Consider the following 19,377-nt stretch of genomic DNA (forward strand, 5'->3'; position numbering starts at 1 on the left):
AACCTTGAGACCTAGCCTGCCAAGGTCCACCCCCACAGCCCTGCCCTAGCCTACAAGAAGCTAGCTGGTATGGAGTACCCAGCTTTTTCTGGCCAAATGCCATCTCTCATTTGTACCCCTGCCCTTCCCTCTGTTTTGGGGTGGCTTCTAATTTGTCTCTGTCTGTGGGTCTTGTGTCCTTTCTTCTCTTGCTTTTTATGTTATATGTGGCAGCCACATGGCATGGCTGATGAGGACAGTGCCAGTCAATGGAGCAGGGGCTTTGGGAGTTCCCAGAAGACTGTTCTGCTTACTGGGAGTGACTATGTCAGAGTGTAGACCTTCGAGCACACAGTTCTCCCAGGGGATTGTATTCTTCCTTCCCCTTCTCTGCATCCTGGCAGCTTGGACAAAACCTTGAGGCTACTTTGTTTATGGCTCGTGCACTCTGCTCTGTCCATCTGTCATTTTGTTGGGCCTTGGACAGCAGCTGGGAAGGGTGTGTGCCTCCTTGCTAAGCTCTGGAGCAGGGTTGCATACTAGAACCCTGGCAATGTTTCTCTCATCAGCCAGCTCACTAGCCACAGCTGCACGTGATGATCAGGCCCTCGGAAATGTGGCTCATGAGATCGAGAGATTGAAGCTTCACTTTTATTTCAGTTTAATTAAAGCTTTAGAGACTTATTTATGAGCACATGTAATTACTTCCTGAACTTCAACCAAACCCAGTCTGTTGAAGGTCATCTGTTCCCACCACAGAGGTTGGTCACTAGATTCTCTAAGGCTACTGTTGGGTCCCGGCCATCCAGATGGCTGGCCTTCCCTCTTCCGCAAATCATAGTTAAACTCATTCCCCTGCCTGGAGAGAGCACTCTGACCTGAAGTTTACACTATGTGGTGACGTGCAGGGGAACTAAGGGGTCCCAGACATCCTTACTTTTCTAAGTCAACCTCTCCACCTTCTGCCAAGGCCCTGGGATGAGGGAGATCTAGGGAAGATTGGGGCCCCAGAGTGGCCATGGCTCAGTTGCAGCATGGATACCAGTTTCCTCTCCTGAGATGCCAGATCCCTCTGTGTGCCTGTCCCCTATTCTATGACTGTGGTGCCTCCTTCTCTATGTGACATCTACTCCAGTGTCTTGGAGGCCTCTTCCTCCCTGCCTGACAACAAGCTCAGTTCAAAGACTCACTGCTCTGTTGTGGGCTGATGGTGACATTGCATGCTCAGCATCTTTACAAGGTTTTGTCATCTGCCACTGGGAAGTGGTAGATTAGGCAGTGGAAACCTCAAAATCAGGATAGTCTCCAAAACTCCCAAAAATTATGCCATAGTAGCCAGCCAGTTCTGGAAAGTTCTTCTACTTCTCTGAGACATGAGTTTCCCAATACATGTCTGTCTCACGGGGTTGTGTGAACCATATACCAAGGTCATGAGTGTAAACCTACCCCCATAGCCTGGCATCACTGAAGCTAAGTGCTGGAGGGAGTCTTTCCTCAGTGCATCCCTCCCTAGGCATGACTTGCTGTCTGCACATGGGCCTGAAGCATCAGCTTCCATGAGAGTAGAGGGATTTCCTCAGAAGCAACCATGATCTGGGACCATGTAGAGAATGACTAAGTGTCATTTCCAGGATGGCAGCCTTAGCACCTGCTGACCCAGGGGGAGGTACCCCCATGGTGCTTAGAATTTCAGAAGCATACGCCCAGTCATGAATAGCTGTTTCCCCAATTGTTTGGTCTAAAGGCAGGATCCCTCCCATGCCTGAAGATCCCTGCATGAGCAGGCTGGGGAAGAACATAGGCCTCGGGGTTTTAGTGCATTTCAGGTCCTATCCTGACAAACATGGAAGGCCAGCCGGGTGGCATTTTCTCTCTGTTGTCTCTCTCTGCTCTGCAAGGAAAAATCAGGTGTCACTCCATAAAAGGAATGACCTGTCTGGATACAAGCCTCTGGCCATAGAAGCTCATTGCTCTAGAGGAGAGACAAGGGCTCCCAACCCCCTGATTCATAGACCATATATCTGGGGAAAGAAATAGCTGCTTGCTGGTTTGGTTCAGGAAGGTGTACTCAAGAGAGAAGAGGGCAGAGAATGACGGCCACACAGCCTCACAGGAAAACAGAAGGACATGGGGAAAGAAGCAAAATTACAGAGATCAAATAGCCCCAAGGCAGGGCTACACACCAGCCCTGATGCTGCCCTTTACCCTAGAATCCAGCATCTCTCCTCTGCTTTGGCCGCCCATATCCAGCCACCCACTTGGGCAAAGGCTTGAAGCAATCATGAGAGTGACTGTCATGAAGGTCCCCAGTGCCCACTCCTGTCCATGTGCTCTGGAGTTGGGTAGGACATAGGATTTGAGACTGGATTCTTCCTGGCATGTGTTTAGGATACACCCCTCCCCACCTAGCAGCCTGGGTTCCGAGAGTGCAAACTGGTTTGAGCAAAAGCCAGAACAAACAGTAATTAGGAAGGTAAATCCAACACAAAAATAAGCACAGTGCATTCCAAATTCAAATAAGAATTATTTGTGGACTCGCTGCTCTTTCCGAATTATCAGTGGAATGTTCCACTCCATTTGCATAGATAATTGAGAGTTAACTGTACTATCTATACCAAGGTCTGGAAGATGAACAGAGTGAATTCAGTCTGGCCAGGTGGAAGAAAAGGAGGGTCCATTGGCTGTGTCATTTGCCCTCTGCAGAGAGGAGGGACCCAGAACAAAGCCTGGCACAGAGAGGCACTCAATATATATTTGCTGAATTAATTAACATGAGTAACTGAACATTACTGCATGCCAGCGCCTTTGTCTGTGGATGAGCACTTGCTATGAAGGGAGGTGTTGCGGTCCTGATTTACAGAGGCAGGAGGGAGAGATCAGCGTAGAACCCCTGCCCAGAGGTACACTGGTCCTAGAAAGAGAGAGGTGTGAATCCATGCTGAAGTGGCTCCCCTTCTGGCTGATGAAAGATGCTGGGAGGAGCTCGTGGGCGTGTGGTGGAAGGCAGGGGTGCATGAATGTGTATGCTCCTCATTTAAGCCTTCCCAACAGGCTAGGCTCAGCTCTGCCTTTATCCTTCAGGTAGGAGTTGGGCTAACCCAAACCTCAAGTCTTGGGGCTCCTAGGTGATCAGGATTTAAGATTCTTTACTAAGAAAATGGTAAGATCAATCTCTCTCTCTCTCTCTCTCTCTCTCTCTCTCTCTCTCTCACACACACACACACACACACACACACACACACACACACACACACACCATGCCGCTCGCCTCCAGAGGGATCTTGGATATAGAATGAGACTGTAGATGCTCTTGGTGCCTGGAATCCTCTTTACCCAAAGCATTGTTATTGTGGCAATTATTCCATGCTCTGTGGCACTGGAATAGAGTTTGCAGGGCCTCGCACTCTACTCAGGGAGACTCAATAAGCCCCTCTGGGAGCTGTATGTAGAGGAACTTACCCACACATGGGCACTGTTTGCTGGAATGCTGAGAGGTAGGGACATCGCCACAACCTCAGCCCCAAAGCACAGCCGTTTGCAAGTGCTAGATCCCAGTGAAGTCCTGGGAAGGAACAGATAATGCTCACAGAAAGCCACACCTCCCTAGCAAACACACGTCCCCCTGCCATGATCATGATAAGACATAAAGACCAGAACTGAGAGAAGCAAGCAGAACCCAAGCGATGGAGATGGATCTAGATAGTGAGACTTCTGTGGCTGGGCAATTTGAGGTCAAAAGAGTTGGGGCGCACACTGCCAGCACAGGCACCACTATGAGAAGGTACTCAGTCAGCTGCTCAGTTCTTGTGGAAGTAGCCAGGGATCGGACTGAGATTGGTAATGGTGAGATGAGTTGGCGAAGGGGGACAGCGTGAGAAGGAAGCACTGTGGCCACACTGAGGCCCTGTGTCACTCTGTTGAGGCACAATACAAACAGCCTGGGTACATCTTAACTTGTCAGTAACTGCAGAAAGAAAGAAAGAAAGAAAGAAAGAAAGAAAGAAAGAAAGGAAGGAAGGAAGGAAGGAAGGAAGGAAGGAAGGAAGGAAGGAAGGAAAGAAAGAAAAAAAGAAAGAAAGAAAGAAAGTGCTTAAACCATTTCTGTTGTGCACTTGATGCAGCCCAGAGCCTCCATGCTATTGCCGCCTTGTGTGGCTGATGCAAACATTGTTCTTACTCTTCTTGTGACAGTCCTTCAAACAAAAGCATCTGTTTCCCACACATGGACCATGGCCCTTGGTGGTGGTGGTGGTGATTGTTGTTGTTGTTGTGTGTGGAATGAGTGCACATATGAGTGTGTGAGTGCACACACTCATACATGCTCACAGATTCCAGAGGAAGATGCTGATGCCCTGCTCTAACATCCTGTACTTGACCCCCTTGTGACAGGGTCCCTCGCTGAGCCTGGAGCTAGGCTGGCATCCAGATAGCTCCAGTGAACCTCCTGTCTCTGCCTCCACACCATTAGAGTTATAAACATGTAGGCAACCAAACCCAGGTTTTTACATGGGGTCTGGAGATTTGAACTCATGACCTCAGGCTTTCCCAGTAAGCCCTATTACCTGCTGAAACATCTCCCAACCCCTCCCTGAGAGCTGTTTCTAGAGTAGCCAATGGCTCCTGTGTCGAACTGCATTGGGCCTAGAGAACATTCTTGAAGTCTGCCGCTTGTCCCTGACTTCCAGGAAAATCCTCTTTTCTCCAAACAAGACTTCTCATTTTAAAATATTTATTGTTTATCTTATGTGCTTGGGTGGGTGCATGCATGTGTATGTGTGCCACATGCATGCCTAGTACCCACAGAAGTCAGAAGAGGGCATCGGATCGCCTGGGACTGGAGTTAAATGCAGCTGTGAGCCACTGTGGAGATTCTGAAAACCAAAACCAGGTCGTCTGAAAAAAGGAGCTGGTGATCTTAAGTACTGAGGCATCTCTCCAGCTCCCAAGATTTCTCTTTGTAAACCATCTCAGCCACTGAAACCCTGAGGACACACAGAGATGCACCCGAAGCCCGTGGCTGCTATCATAAGAACATGGAGAGGTGGCCTGTGACATCTTCACCTTTAAAAAAAAAATCTCTGCTTTTTTTTCAAGGATGCTATTGCCCATGGGGTGGGGAAACGTGGGCTTCACCTCTTCTTGGCTTTCGGTCTGATGTCACAAGCAACATGCCTTGTTCCTCTGCTGATAATGGTCCTTCTTTCTTCCATCTTCCTTCTTTCTCCAGAGAAATCTGGCCAGCCCCAAGATCCCTGTGGCCCAAACACCCACCTACCCCCGGGGCATCAAGCTACTGTCTGTGTGCCAGTGAAATGAGGCCTCCATCCACTAAATTGCTTCCAAGTGGGCAAGGAACTGGCTATCCTTTTGTATGAAGAAGAACTTGGCCAGCTCAAGGGTCCATTGACCCTCCACAGCATTTACTCTCAAAAAATACAATCCCGATGCTGTAAAGATTCTAGTCTCCCAGCGTGGATTTCCAATTACCCACACTTGGCCAAGTGGCAGCCACTTCATTATAATTCTGTAATTGCCATATGGAATTCCTATAAATTTGCTGCTAATTTTTAACCACTGTGGCCTTCTCTTGGAAAGTGTAGCAATAATTTGAAAATCTATAGATGATATTTTAAGTGGATGAAGGAAGAAAGTCCAGTGTGGCTTGGTGGAGAGAAAACAAGTACACAACAGAAGTCAGGATTGGACCTGGGAAAGAAGAGCCAGGCTCCTCTCAGCTTATGTGCGGACATTTCTGTGGTCAGCCAGTGGCAGGGAGAATTGATCAGAGCCTGATCCTTGAGGAGACTGCTCTTCGAGAGAGTTGCTTTGCACCAGGTTCTTGGTTAACTTCCACATTCCCCACCCTGAGCTGGGATGTAATTTACAAGCTGAGTATAATCTTCCCACATTGTGCTTCTCTGTGATCTCTCCCAAAATTGCAATATGGGCTGGGTCTGTAAAAGATGCTTCCGAAGAAACAGTGTTCACATGGGGCATTTTCGCCCCTGCTCTTCACCACCCAAGTGAAACCCCAGGTTCTGGGCAGAGCAATTATTAGCCTTCCAGGAGGTGCTGGAAGACAACTGGAAACAAAAGAATGGGAGTGGTGGTGTGCACAGCCAGGGTACCAAAGATGGGCAGAGAAGGCCTCAGGGTGGGTCAGAGAAGAAGCCACTTGGCTCTAGAGAAAGGAAGAGCAGACACATGGTGCCAGCTCCTGAGTGGCTGGTAAACTGTGGCAATCGCTAGGCCCAGCCCCTGCCCAGCTCCTGACAACCAGAGAGGTTCCTTTGCACATTCCTGGCCCAGGAAGCCTAGGGTGCAGGCACCCTAGGATCTGTCTGTCTGTCCAGGCACCCTAGGATCTGTCTGTCTGTCTTTGGTGATGGAAGACTCACTCTTGCAAGGCTGGAATACTGTGTCCTTCCACCTTGCCATGTGGCTGCCAGGAAGGCTTCAGCCACAGACATGTGCATCCAGCCCCTGAGCCCAGCCCCAGAGAAGGAAGGAGATTGGCTTCTGGGTTATCAGACGGCAGCAGCGATGAAAAATTGGGCCAAGGAGCGATTTGAAGGTCCCAGTGTTTGATCTATTGCGGGGCTGGCTCCTCACGGCTTTGGTGACCTGAGAGAATTAGAACCTCCTTAAATACAGTGTCTGTTGGCTGTATATTAACCAAGCAGAAATCAAAAGTCACAGTATCCCGGGGAAGTCAGAAAAGGAACAGACGGCTCCCCCAACCTAATGCGAGAGGAAAAGCCTGGAGCTGCGGAGGGGAGCTGCACAGAGCAGCCCAGGGCTCGAAGCCGGTTCCAACTTTCCCTAAACCTCCTTGCCAGCGAATTCTCAGAAACCCCGTGCCTTGGCACTGGGGAATTGTGTTAGTGCCGAAACAACACTGGACCCCAGGGCTAGCACAGATCCGAAAAGGGGTGCCTTTCCCCAGGATGGAGGGGGAACCAAAAGACATAGTGCTGTCCCACAACCCCACCATGCACACGACAGTTGCCCTGTTCCCTGGCAGGCATTAGGCCTCCAAAGGGTTGTTTCTGGACTTGTGGTTCCCTTTTCTACTAATCTCATGCTCACAGAGCAGGTGGCTATCCTCGGAGCTTCCATGGTGTGTGTTTTCAGCTGCCTGACAAGGCTGATGCTGGCCAGGTCCTGTCTATTCCTGCCCCAACCCTGACACTCCTTGCCCTTTCTCCCTGAGGCCCTCAGGAAGGAGCTCACATTTAAGTCCTGTTACCTTACAGGGGAGGAAGGACAGTCTGTGGGTCTGTGGGTTAGTATCTGTCTGTTTCTTTGCTGTCTGCCAGCAGAGATGGTACCTACCCCTGAGTCCCGGGGCAAGCTCAGCTCCTATGAGCCTTCTATTCATACCTAGCCTGTTACTGCTCCGTCACCCAGCTCCTGTCTGCAGCTTGGCTTGGCCTGCCTGACACGGTGCACTGGCCTCTCCAGGGCCACACGCTTTGGCAGGACACTGCTGCCTCCCAGGACCTTTGTGTGCCGTGGGCTCCTAATGAGCTTTTAATGAGCGGCTGCTCCAGCTTTAGGGGGCACGGATGGCAAGGGAAGAACATGGTGCCAAGTCTCATCCATTCTGCTTCTGGAAGCCACAGTATGGCTTCTGAACTCAATGAGTGCTGGTTCTGGGCCTGAAGGAAGAAGCCTCATCTATTTTATTGTTATCTGCTCAGTGGAGGGACGTAGGCTCCATGATCCTTGGCACAAGGAGCCTAGGAGATGGTGGTCAGGTCTGTCATCTTTGCCTCCCCATCCCTCAACAGTGAAGAGAGAGCCACTGGTTTCTCCATGGAGTAAGACTTTTTTAATTGACAGCAAGGTAGAAAGTCCATTGACCTCCCATGTCAGCTTTGTAGAGAGTCAGAATACATAGAGGACCCTGGCCGCCTCTCTGCGGAGCTGCACCAGACCCTTGCAAAAGAGGAAGCCCTGACCCGTTCCCACCTGCTCACTGCCTCTCCACAAATGCTTTGCTTCTTTGATGCAATTCCGATGGGACTCGATGGCAGTTTCGCACCAGTCTCGATGATGGTTCACACCAGCCCCTGCCTTGGAGCAACCGAAACTGCAGCCTTGTGCTTGGTGTTCAGCCTGGCAGGAAGCCTGCCCACTGCTTGGTGCTGCTAATGTTGCATTTGCTCAGGTCTTCCTTCCACACAGAGCCTTGCTCTACAAGTCCTGGGGGCTGACCCCCACCCTCTTCTGGGAGTTAGAGGAGGTGGCAGTGGCTTCAGCTCCCCCTCATTACTCCCTCAAGGCCTTCAGCCTCTGAATAAAATTCAGATACAAGGCATACTTCCCTGACAGTCATGGTGATAAAATCCTGGATGGGCTCCCCAGGGAGGCATCAGGGGCTCCTTCCACAGAACATGCCAAGCAAACAGTCAGGAGACACCACCTGTCCAGAAAGGCTTCAGCGCCTTCCGGCCAAGGCAAGAGACTGAGTAATGGCCCAAATTCCCTTGTAGCTCTGTCTCCCGTGCCTCTGGCTATCACCTCCAATTCCAGGCTGGAGGAGGGGATAAAGAATCCCAGAGAAGATAGATGCTCTCTGGAGCATCCTTGCTGCAGTGGGGTTACCATGGACAACCCGACTGACCCAGGCTGAGCTCTGGGGTCAATAAATTGTACAGGTTTTCCCAGGTCCTGCAATTCACACCAGTGTCCTGGACATCAGCGGCCTGCAAAAAGAGACCCTGTTGTGATGTTAGCACAGTTGCCCTCAGCCCCAGCTGCACCAGGAACCTGGCCATCCCAGGGCATTTCATATCACTGAGCTGGCGTCTTCGTGCCCAAGCAGACATGTGGTTTTTCATGATCCACAGGATTTTTTTTTCCTTGGGTCACTTGTGGTCTTAACATCAAGACACCAAGGTCATGCATGTGCAAGGTAGGGTCTAGGGTGGTGGGTACGGCTCAGAGTAGGGTAAGGATGCCCAGTTGCTAGGCCAGAAGCTCTGGATGCAAAAGGGCACCCAGTCCAATGGCAGTTTCTCTCGGCTTCATCGTGGGGTTCAGCAGCCCACTGGGTTCCTGTGACCTCCCGCCTAACGAGAAAGCAGAGATTGGAGATAATTACCGCCCGGCCTGAGCTGCAGCACAATTAGTAGATGCCTGGGCTATTGCAAATGACTGTTCCATTAACAGATTTGGTTGAGGGTTGATCCTGTAAGGAGAGAGAGCCAAGGGCTAATGATGAAGATATTTGCAGAAGGGCGCATGCCAAATAGTTCAGTCAAAGGGAGAGCCGAGGGCTTCTGTGAATTCCCAGAGCCTGAAGTCTGGTTTTCCAGGCAGGACTCTGCCTCTTACTGGCCGTGTGGACCTTGGGCCACCCCTAAGAGTGTCATACAGCAAGGCCTTTTTACATCTTCCCTATGTAACTTGGGACAATGAAGGGAGGTGGGTTGGGGTGAGACACTCTGAAAAGTTGAGAAGGAGCAGAAGCAGGTGTGAGCACGGTATTGTTTCCATTTGCTACACCGGTAGCGATGGGTATCCATCTCCTCTTCTGTAGCTGCCGCCCTTGGGGAAGTTTTGGCCGACAGCATGCTCTATCTTTCTGATCCGAAATGGAACTAAAGATGTGTCCACATACCAGCTTCCTCTTCCTCTTCCTCTTCCTGTGAGATCCTGGGGCCAGTTTCTGAATGGCGGCTTGACCACAGCTAGCACACAAGACCAAAGGTTTGGGGTTATGTTTTTTCCAAACCTCAGCTCAGGTTCTGCCAACCACCCATCCAGGCATTTGGGGCCCAGATGCCACAGGAAGCCTCAAGGAGTTGCTCAAAGCTACCGCTGCCAAGGCCTCTTGCCCACCAAGCTATGAGGTGCTGAGCCACGTGGTTGCTACTTCTATAGTCTGTGCTGAGCTCACTCTCCTCCTGCAGGGGAGGGGAGGGAGGAGGCCTGGGGCTCACTTACAATAAAGAAAACTTGGTAACTATGCTGAGTTGGAAAACAGAGGCACCCGCAGCCCTCTCTCTGGGAACAGTCCTCTGGCTCCTGGGCCCCTGAGGGGAGGGACACTTGCAAAAGAAAGATGTCCATATAACTGCAACCCTGTGCAGCTTCTGGCTTTCCCCGTATATCTCGAGTGTGCCCTTTGCTTTCAGTCTCCCAGTATTTATTATGTTTAATTTTGCTGGGACGTGGTTGTAAGTGAGACGGATGGAGCCCAGTGTGGCTGGCAAACGCCTCTTAATTAAACAGATAAATAAACTCCCTTTGCACGCGGGTTTTTACTTTTGCTGCAGTCTCTGCTGAGGCAGGGGGATGGTGTCTTCTAGGTAGGGGACCCCTTACTGAGCTGATAGGTGTGTGCTGACCACAGCAGGCTGTACTGGACCTAGCCTTTTCCCTCTGAATGCTTTGAACTCCTTGACAGAGGTAGATAGAGAAGCCCTGAGATAAGGAGGAGCCCCCAGAAGCCCCTCCTCACAAGCCTTCTGGGAAAGGAACCTCCAGCTGGTGTGAGTGGGCCCTCTGCTGGATGCCTTCGGTGTGGCCTCTTCAGCCAGGCTGGGCTGGACAGCTCAGGGCATTTGCTTCTCATGCCTTTCTTCTCCTTGCAGAGCCTCCTCTGCCCTTCTTGGAAGTCACCTACCAGAATAAAACACATATAACCCACACATGCACTCCCACACTATGGGGAATGCCTACTTCAGGAACCAGAGACATTTTTTTATGTTTTAAAAAGAGCTCAGGAACTTCTCAACCTGGCACATCCCTGGGGTGTCTGCTCCCAGGAGCCAAGGATAGCCCCAAACTCACGGCTTTCCCCTGGCTCTAACCTCTTTCCATTCAGTGAAGAATCAGGATGTTAATTTTCCCTGGACAAGCATCCCACTGGTGATTCAGGACTCAGGTGAAGTCTCATAACTAAAGGCTTCTTGGGTGGCTCCATAACTCATTGTACACCCTGCTCGGAGCTACAGCATCCTGTCCTACCCCACGGGGACCCATGACAGATCCAGCCACTCTGCCTTGCTCCTCACTGCTCATGTCCACGCCTGTGCCAGGAAGCCCAGGATTGGGGCAGGAAGACCTGGCTCTGCAGAGTGCATGAGAGCTCAGTCTACTTCTAGATGACGGCTCGGCTTGGCGAGACGGAGCACGGTTGCAACCTGAGATTGTGAGCTCACCCCTCTCACTGGGACACTTCTGCCAAACTCCATGCTGTCCTCTTTGTATAAGGAGGGCCTGGGATGGTCAGACTGGGCATTCAGAAGGGACCAGGAAAAGGCAGGGCAGTGAGAAGCTAGAACCCCAGTACTTGTCTCAGGTGTATCAGGGCTTTCTCTTTCCACCTCAGGGCACCACAGGAATCCTTGGAAATTCTTAAAGACTGGGGAGTCAGCAAGCAACACTCGGCTCTCCATCACTTAGCCACAGAACTCCTTGGCCTACCTTTTTGCTAAAAATCACAGACCATCTTGAGAGAGAGAAAAAAATGCCACCAGACACTAACTGGCAAAGGCACTTCACAAAAGTAGACACCTAAGAGACACAACGTGTCCAGAGCTAGGGGGACACACATGCGTCACCCACTGCAGAAAGAAGGAGCACATGAAGTCAGCAAGGCCCTGCTTGGGAAGCTGGTACAGGATGGGGGCAGGAAGGAGCCAGGAGAGCTCAGGGCCGAGCCACCCAAGCCTTTTGAGGTGCCTCCCTTGCCTGATATTTATAGCGGTGCCCAGGAGCGTAGAAGTAATTGCAGCTCAGTTCATGCCTCCCTAACAAGGCTCTTCTCAGATTCAGGGCGAATGGGATATTTTTTTTCCTGTATCTTTTTTTAAGTAGTGAATATTCTCGCTAGATTGACAGCTCATCCCAGCTCGCAGCCTGCCTTCAACCCAAGAGAACGTGGGGGCAGCTTAGCCTCGAAAGTGGCTGTGGTGATTGGATTTCCCCACGCACTACTCAGGGCTGCACACCCTGGTCCATGAGGCCCCTAGAGTATGGGAGAGTGGTCAGAAATCTTGGGGACATGGAGATGGTTGAATGGCCTAGGCTGATGCAGTGACTCACTGCTGGGCCCTGGATACATGCGAGAATGATTCCAGCCTGCACAGGCAGGCCAAGAGACTCAGCAACAACCCCCCTTTAGAATGGTATGGGTAGAATTCAGTAACTGGCTTGCTTTGGAGGTGACATGACACTTGCAGAGCGTATGACAGGTAGCAGACAGAGCCCTCATCCCAAGAAATAAGCCAGACCATCACACTGTTCAAACTCTTTCTGGAGATTTCCTTTAATTTGTTTTCACATCTCCCAGTGAGCCTGCACCTAGTGAGCTGGCTGGGGGAGGCCAGTATCTAGACTGACAGGCTCCCTGGCCTGATGTTCTTGGCTGTCGGGCTGCCGATTTGGTTCCCACAGTAGACCATGTGCTCACTCCAGGAAAGATGATTTAGTCTCAATAGCTCTTAGCCCCCAGACATTGGCTGAATGGTGGTCTGTCTGGAGCGCTGGGTGAGCCCTACCCAAGTTCCCTCTATAGAAAGCAACTGGGCAGGGAGTGCTGACTTCAGTCAGCGTCCTGAGAGGACAGACAGGTGTACAACAGGACAGTAAAACAGCAGGCTGTGGGAACAGGAGGTGGCCTGGTATATATTGCACTGAAATAGCCAAACCCACTCTGGGCACTGCACCGGCCAGGGTCTCAGCTCACAGACGTGGCCGGAAGCATCATGACCCAGAAGTGCTTTGTGCTGGGAATATACTGCCACTATCCAGGCCTGGGAGACCTAAACAGTGACCTATCCCCTGCGGAAGGGAAGGGTGGCCTCAGAACGTCCATAACCCACATTCTGCCTGAGTCACCCCAAAAGCATCCCAGAGAAGTGCAAGAAAGGGAGAGACCAGTGTGAGGCACCAGCTGCCTGTCTCCAGTCTCTCCTCCGCCCGGCTACCCTCCTCCCAGTCTGCACTGCCCACTTCCTTCTCAGGAGAAGGTCAATTGCAAGGTGTGTAGCTATGAGTGTGGGGGATCAGAGATGCCTGACAAGAGGCCATCCTGTCTGCCTGTTCCTTTGCAATGCCACAGTCATCCGTGCCTCTTCTGACACTCTGTATGGTCCTCCACGTGTTACACAGTAGGGGCTATAATCAACCGACCTCTAAGTCTGCAAGTGGAAAGAAAAGCCCAGGGGCAACAAGCAACTTCAGTGAGATCACACAGCATGTAGGTGGACCCCACAGAAACTACCAGGCCAAGTGGCGAGCCTGGGTAAGGCCGTTGAATTCCACAGCCGCTGTACTTGGTACCTGGCTGTGCCCCTACTTGGAGGTGGGATGTGTCAGTAGGCTGTGAGGCTGTGCACGTGTCCCCTGGGGCTGCGTCTCACAGTGGCAGTGGGAGACAGTTCACTCGCTGCCAGGCTCACCTGTGGCTTGTCTTGGTAAAACTGAGTGTGAGACGAGCAGGCCCGGATGTGCGACTGTAAAGCTGCGGACGTATGCGGGCAGGCTGCAGTGCTGCTTGCTGTGGGGAGTGTGAGGAGTGTGAGCAAATGAAGGCCTCTGCCCAGCACTGCCTGAAGCCGAGAAGTGGGTGCTGTGATCCCTGAGGCTTGGATTGTGCAAACCAAATTCAGCACATTTGACGATGGGGCAGGAAGGGTACCCGATGGCCACTGTTCCCTGTCGCCCACCCCCATACTAAGTATTCACGGGATCCTAAACCTGCGGCAGGCAGTTGAGGTGTCTCATGGGGCCTAGAGGCCAGCAGAGGGGCAAGAGAGACTCGCGGGGGTCTCTGGCTGGGCTTCTGGGCACTGAGCAGCTGGAAAAGCCTTCCCAGCACGGAAGCCTCTGCGTAGATGCCCTCATTACATCACCGACTTCCCCGCCGCGGAGCCGGCCTCCCTCAGGAGAGGCGCTTCTCTGAAGCAGGCAGAACGAGCGTCTTCCGGTCGGTGGGCCGCAGAGATTGTCCTCTCCACCGCAGCCTAGACCATCGGGGGCCAACGCAGGTCCCAGACCCTACCGCCGCCGGGAGCAGAGGCTGCGCGAGGAGGGGAGCGCAGGGCCTGCGGGAGGGGGCTAGGGCTAGCGGCCCTGCGCAGGACGGCGGGCGAGGGGTTAAGTGCCGGACCCGCGGTGGTGCTGTAGGCCGGGTTCTCTCCCCCTAGCGCGGGGCTCCGTTTGATGTTGGAGTACGCCAGGGACTCCCCCTCCCACCGCTACACACGCGCGCACACGCGCACACTCACACACGCACACGCACCACTCTTTGCAGACAGGGCTCCGGTGGCTCCAAAGTGACTGGCTCCCCTCTCCCCACATCCATCCTCTCGCGCAGCGCATCCATCCTCTTTCCATCTTCTCGCGCGCGCTCTCCAGCCTCCCCGCCCCGGACAGGGGCAGCCCCCGGCAGAGGCGCGCCGCTCCCCTTTCCATGCCTCCCTCCTAACGAGCGCCACGCGGGGGAGGGGAGGCCCGGAGGAGGAGAGACCGGGAGGGCGCCCGGGAGGCAGGGCGCGCGCACACACCGAGGGACGCAGCGAGCGCAGAGCCGCCTCGGCCGCCGGGCGCCCCCCTGACGCCCCATGCTGTGCTCCATGGCGAACTCGGGCTGCCTCCTGCTGTCCAACTCCGGCAGCATGCTCCCGCACTCCGTGCCCTGCCCGCCCGCTTTCCTCTACCTCCAACAGGTAAGCGCCCCCGGCCCGAGCGCCCCCCGGTCCCGCGCACGTGCGCCCCGCGCCGCCGCCCACGCCCCGCACTTGGCCGCCTCCGCGCCGCCGCTGGTGGCCCCGCGGCTCTCCTCACGTCATGGCGCCCGGGCTAGGGTTGGGGGAACTGCGCCCCTGAGTGGCAGAGGAGCGTGGGGGCTCCCGGGGAGCGCGCGGTGCCGGGTCGGGGGGCCGGCTGTAGTTTGGGGCTTCGCTCGCAACTTTTTCAAAGGCGCGGGAGGGGGCGGCGGGCGGAGTCTCGGGGGAAGCCCAAAGGGAGGATGTAGGGGATCTGGACACCCGCTTACTTTGGGGAACTTCGTGCCGAGACGCGGAGGACTCGGAGACGGATAGCCAAGCTCCTTCCTCGGCCGCGTCGCGCAAGCCCAGGGGCCGCGGGGAGGTGGCGGCTAGGGAGCACGGCTGTGCTGCAGCGCGGACCTCGCGCCGGGCCTCTGGGGAGGCAGGCCACCTGCCTGGTGGGACAGAGAAGCTAGGCCTTAAAGCTCGGGCTCAGGAGGGGGCTTGTGCTGGACTTTTTCAGTCTATTGGGCTGAACAGGAATCTCAAGCTGGCAGGCTGTGGGGGACAGTAAACCATGCGGTTAGGAGCCCCTACATCCCCAGGATGCCCCCTAGGGAGGTGCGCACAGAGTCTCAGCTTCCGCTTGCCAGCTGGCCAGAGGCGCAGGGGGCGGGGTCCTGCGATCCCACCCAATGCGGAATCAGTGCAGGATTGGGGGGGGCTCCAGACCTGCACTAGGGAGGAAAAGGGGATTCCCTGGGCTCCCCCAGGCCCTCCAGGTTAAGGTTCTGGGCGCCAGCTTGGCCACAGCTGTCCTGAGTCTGCAGTACTCGGATCTCACCCACCCCGGCTGCCCACACCTCTGGCCAGTCTCCCATGCTCTTGGGGTTACCCTGTTGTGAATTCACACCTCAGCCCTCTGGTATACCCACATGGATGGTAGCCTCTGGGGCGGGGGTGGGGGGGTGGGAAGGCCTGGGATCCTAAGAACTTCCGGTTGTCTGTCTCTGTTCCTTTGCTCAGCCCAGTTAGGGGGTTCCCATAGGACCCCCTTCTGAAGTGGGGTAGTATGAAGGAGAGAGTCAGGGGGACAGAGGGCCCACAGGAGAAGCTGGCTGGGGTCAGAGTCAGGATCAGGCTACCAAGAAACAGCAGCTGGGTGCGGAGCCGACTGGAAATGAAGAGGTGTATGTCTCGGCCTCCACTGGAGGTTTTGTAGAGACTCGGGCTAGTCATTGGGGGTAGGAAAGACTCTTATCTGTCATGCCCCTCCATGAACTTTCCAGGGAACCACAGAAGGCTGTGTAAGAGAGAACACGGATATGACAAAGATAGGCCCCCAGAACCTGACCCAGGGCAACCAGCCCTGGGCTTGCTGGGCATTTGGGCCACCCGTGTACCAGGGTCCCTTGTCTGCGCTAAAGATTACCAAACGCCTTGGCCGATGCAGAGGGAGAGACGGGAGCCTAGACAGTGATTAGGAACAGAAGGTGGCCTATGGCCAGAGCCTTAGGCTCTGGGGCTTACCTTCCTAGGACCACCTGTGACATTTGAGGCTTCCTTGATGTAACACAAGAGCCTCTGGGAACCTCAGACCCACAGGTCAGTTCCCTACACCATTCAGAGCTCAGTGAGGGTCCTTGGCGGGCAGCTTTCCAACCTTTCTGAGTTCCCAGGAACACCCTTTTGGAGACTCTGTAATGGGGCCAGACAACCTGTGTTTCTGTCGGCCAGATGAGACCACTTGGAGGTGCAAGGATCACCCCTCCCCCTCACAAGCAGCTGTCGTGGGCACGGATAACCTGGACACCCCCTGGCATCAGGACCCCAGGATGGGGGAGGGGGGACATGTGAAAGGTTTGAAGTGAGGGCCTAGAGGCCATTCCATGGCTTGCTTAGTGGTTGTGCTGTCTTGGGCAAGAGGCCTCACAGAACTCACCTGTGTCTTCCTTGAGACATTATTCCCCCACCTCAGGACACAGGAACTGAGGTGAGATGAAGAAAGGCCTGGAGCTTGAGGGTTGTCTCAATGGGTCAGACGTGCCCTTTGGGTGGAGGTTAATCCACCAGTAAGGCTTGCAGCATAGCTAGCCAGAGTCCTCTAAGGCTTGGTAACACACCCTGACTGGTCATTGCGGCTTTCTGTGGGAGCATCGGGAAGGCGAGGGGACTTGAGATGAGCTTCCCCCCCCCCCCCGGTTACAGGTGCTGTCAGTGTGAGCAGAATCCCTCTTGGGACAGCTATTGCATGCCCACTGCACCAGGCTTGTACCCAGCCCCATTTCCTTAGCCCATCCGCAGTTATTCTGCAGGGACAGACAGCCCCGTGCCTGGGCACGGGTCTAGACCTGTCTGCCATTCCTGACTGCTGTGGGTGCACCATTTTCTAGGAACACACAGTTCTGGTGGTTCGGGGCCATTACAAAACAAATAGTGATGTTCAGCTTGGGACCCAGTTTGTCCCAGACCACCTTTGGGGTGAGATGGCCTTCCCTGAAGGGAGGAGGAGGGAGGGACCTTGGATTGCACCTGTCGAGACTTCTAGAGATGAGAGCAGGCCCCTCCTCCAGCCCCCTTGTGGGGGCTGCAGGTCCAATTGCACGTGAACGCGGGTGCCACATGCCAGCGGTGTGTTCAGTCAAACAGGCACATTTACCATCAGAAGCAGGAGACATGAAATCAAGCAAGACAAGAGAGGTAGTTGGAGGTGCATTAAGATGCAGCTTTTTTAAACAGGCCAGCTCTCAAAACCTATAGTCTTTCGACTTGGAAATTTAGGAATAAAACCTTAAACGGTGGTTCCTTTAAAGAACCATTAACCCTTGCGTTCTGAGCCGCTAGACCCTGCTGCGGGAAGGATGAGGAGGCCGTATCCCCTCAGAGACACACGATTCTGTAATCTGCCACAAGGTTCTGTTACCGTATGTCTGTCTCCTCTCCGCAGTGGTGATGACACTTAGATTCTAACCAGGATGACTTGGGCTCACCCAGCACTAGGGTAGTTCCCTGTGGGTTGGGTTCTGGTTCTGGTAGGAGCTCATGGGAAGTGGACTTCCACCCCTGTTTGTCAGTCTGCACCAGGAGCCCCATAAAGGATAACCACAGGACTCTCTCTGCCTGTAAGGTCCTGGGCATATGGCCCCCCGGGTGGGGCTGTTCCCTCTTAGTAACCCTGAGTCTCTGGTCCCTGGTGTATTGTCCCCAGTAGGCGATTGGGTTGATCATAGTGACCTTTGAGGGCAAGGGGTATCTGATGGAAAAACTCCAAAACAACAGCCAGCCTCTCATGGGGTCCCATATGGCCTCCAGCAAAACCAGAAACAAGGTGAAAAAAAAAAAAAAAAAAAAAAAAAAAACAGGCTCACAAAATGGGATCTTGTCAGTCACTGCCTTATTATTAAACTACAGTGTCCTATAAAAGAGAATCTTATCGAGCCACCCGATAATTATTACCAAGATGCTAAGTTGTTCATGGGGAGAAAGGTGTATTTTTCAGGTAGGGGAAAAACAGCAGAAAGGTTGAGAGGTGTTTGGGGAAGGAGCCAGGGGGTGCCTGGGAGATCCAGGGAGAGGTGAAGGCCCAACCACCCTGAAGGATGGGTTCTGAGTTCTGTTGACGTAACTGCATGTACATACTCAGTCAAGGTGAAACCCCAGAGAGTTTCCATTGCCACAGCAAATGCTGCCAGCCCCCAGAAGCTTCCTTCCAGCCTGGGGTATGTGGTTGACAGCTTCCTGGAGTTGTTGATAACAGCATGTTCCCCCAGGAGCGGAGCCCAAAGTTGCACAGAGGGACTTGGGGATCCTAGGGCCTGTTTTGAGATTCATTAGACAGCTGTGTTCTTACTTATAACCACTTCTCTTTGCTCTGAGGTAAGAACACTGCTAATCACAGCCATTTTTAATAAGGATTAATTACCGTAGCAAACACAACACTGCTTTTTACACCTTGCACACATGCCTGGCGTTTAGTCTCTGCTCTCGGGGTGTTAGCATATCACCCATAGACTTGGTGTGACTCTGGGAACCCCACCAGATACACGCTCACTCATAGTGATACAGCGTGGGTCCCTGGTGAGGCCCCTGCAGCAAAGGATGAGAAAGAAGGCACAGAGAAGACACCTTCAAGAAAACATTGATGTTCAGATCTGGCATGTTGATGAAGCCACACCCCCAAATTATACTGTGACTTAAATAACCTAAATAAATTAACCAGATCCTGTATCCTCGAACCCTGGGATCCATAGGAATGAAGCACTGTGTCTTAGCTGCCTGGCCTCGACACAGCCATCCAGAATCACGATGGTGCTTTACCCCAGTGCCTCTGGTAACTGCAATGGCCACACCAGCTCTGTTGGTCTTTCCTTGGTTTTCATGGCTTATAGGCTCATGCTTGTTCCAGAATCTGCTGAAGGCTAACCGTATGCATGCATTATGGACACATTTAACTATCTGGTGGAACTTAGGCAAGGAGCAGGTAGGTAGCACGTTAAGCAGCAGAGCTGGCCCAGCACCTAAACTGCAGAGCCATGGATGAGTCTGTCTGACATTCTGAGGAACACCAGAATTTAGGAAGTTTCCTCCCTTCCCAGCTGCTTTCTCAGCTGTGCACAGCATAGAAGACACATCAGCCAGAGCTTCTAGTGGTCTGAACTCTTTCTTGAAT

General features: G+C 53.3%; 1 protein-coding gene across 9 annotated transcripts in view; it reads left to right on the forward strand.

The window, feature by feature from the left end:
• Rbfox3 (RNA binding fox-1 homolog 3) overlaps positions 1 to 19,377 on the forward strand; it is a 427,841-nt gene that overhangs the window by 332,963 nt on the left and 75,501 nt on the right. For 2 of the 9 annotated variants that reach the window (XM_076935373.1, XM_076935377.1), the window contains exon 1: positions 14,509 to 14,666. The exons of 4 other annotated variants lie outside the window; for them this stretch is intronic. In XM_076935373.1, coding sequence (XP_076791488.1) covers positions 14,562 to 14,666 — 105 coding nt within the window. In that variant the 5' untranslated portion in view covers positions 14,509 to 14,561. Of the gene's footprint in view, positions 1 to 14,456; positions 14,667 to 19,377 lie in introns of those variants that run through there. 3 more of the 9 variants (XM_034506984.1, XM_076935374.1, XM_076935376.1) reach the window with 3 other exon arrangements.

Source organism: Arvicanthis niloticus, chromosome 6 (genome assembly GCF_011762505.2).
Source record: "Arvicanthis niloticus isolate mArvNil1 chromosome 6, mArvNil1.pat.X, whole genome shotgun sequence".
In the NCBI taxonomy this organism is placed as follows: Eukaryota; Metazoa; Chordata; class Mammalia; order Rodentia; family Muridae; genus Arvicanthis; species Arvicanthis niloticus.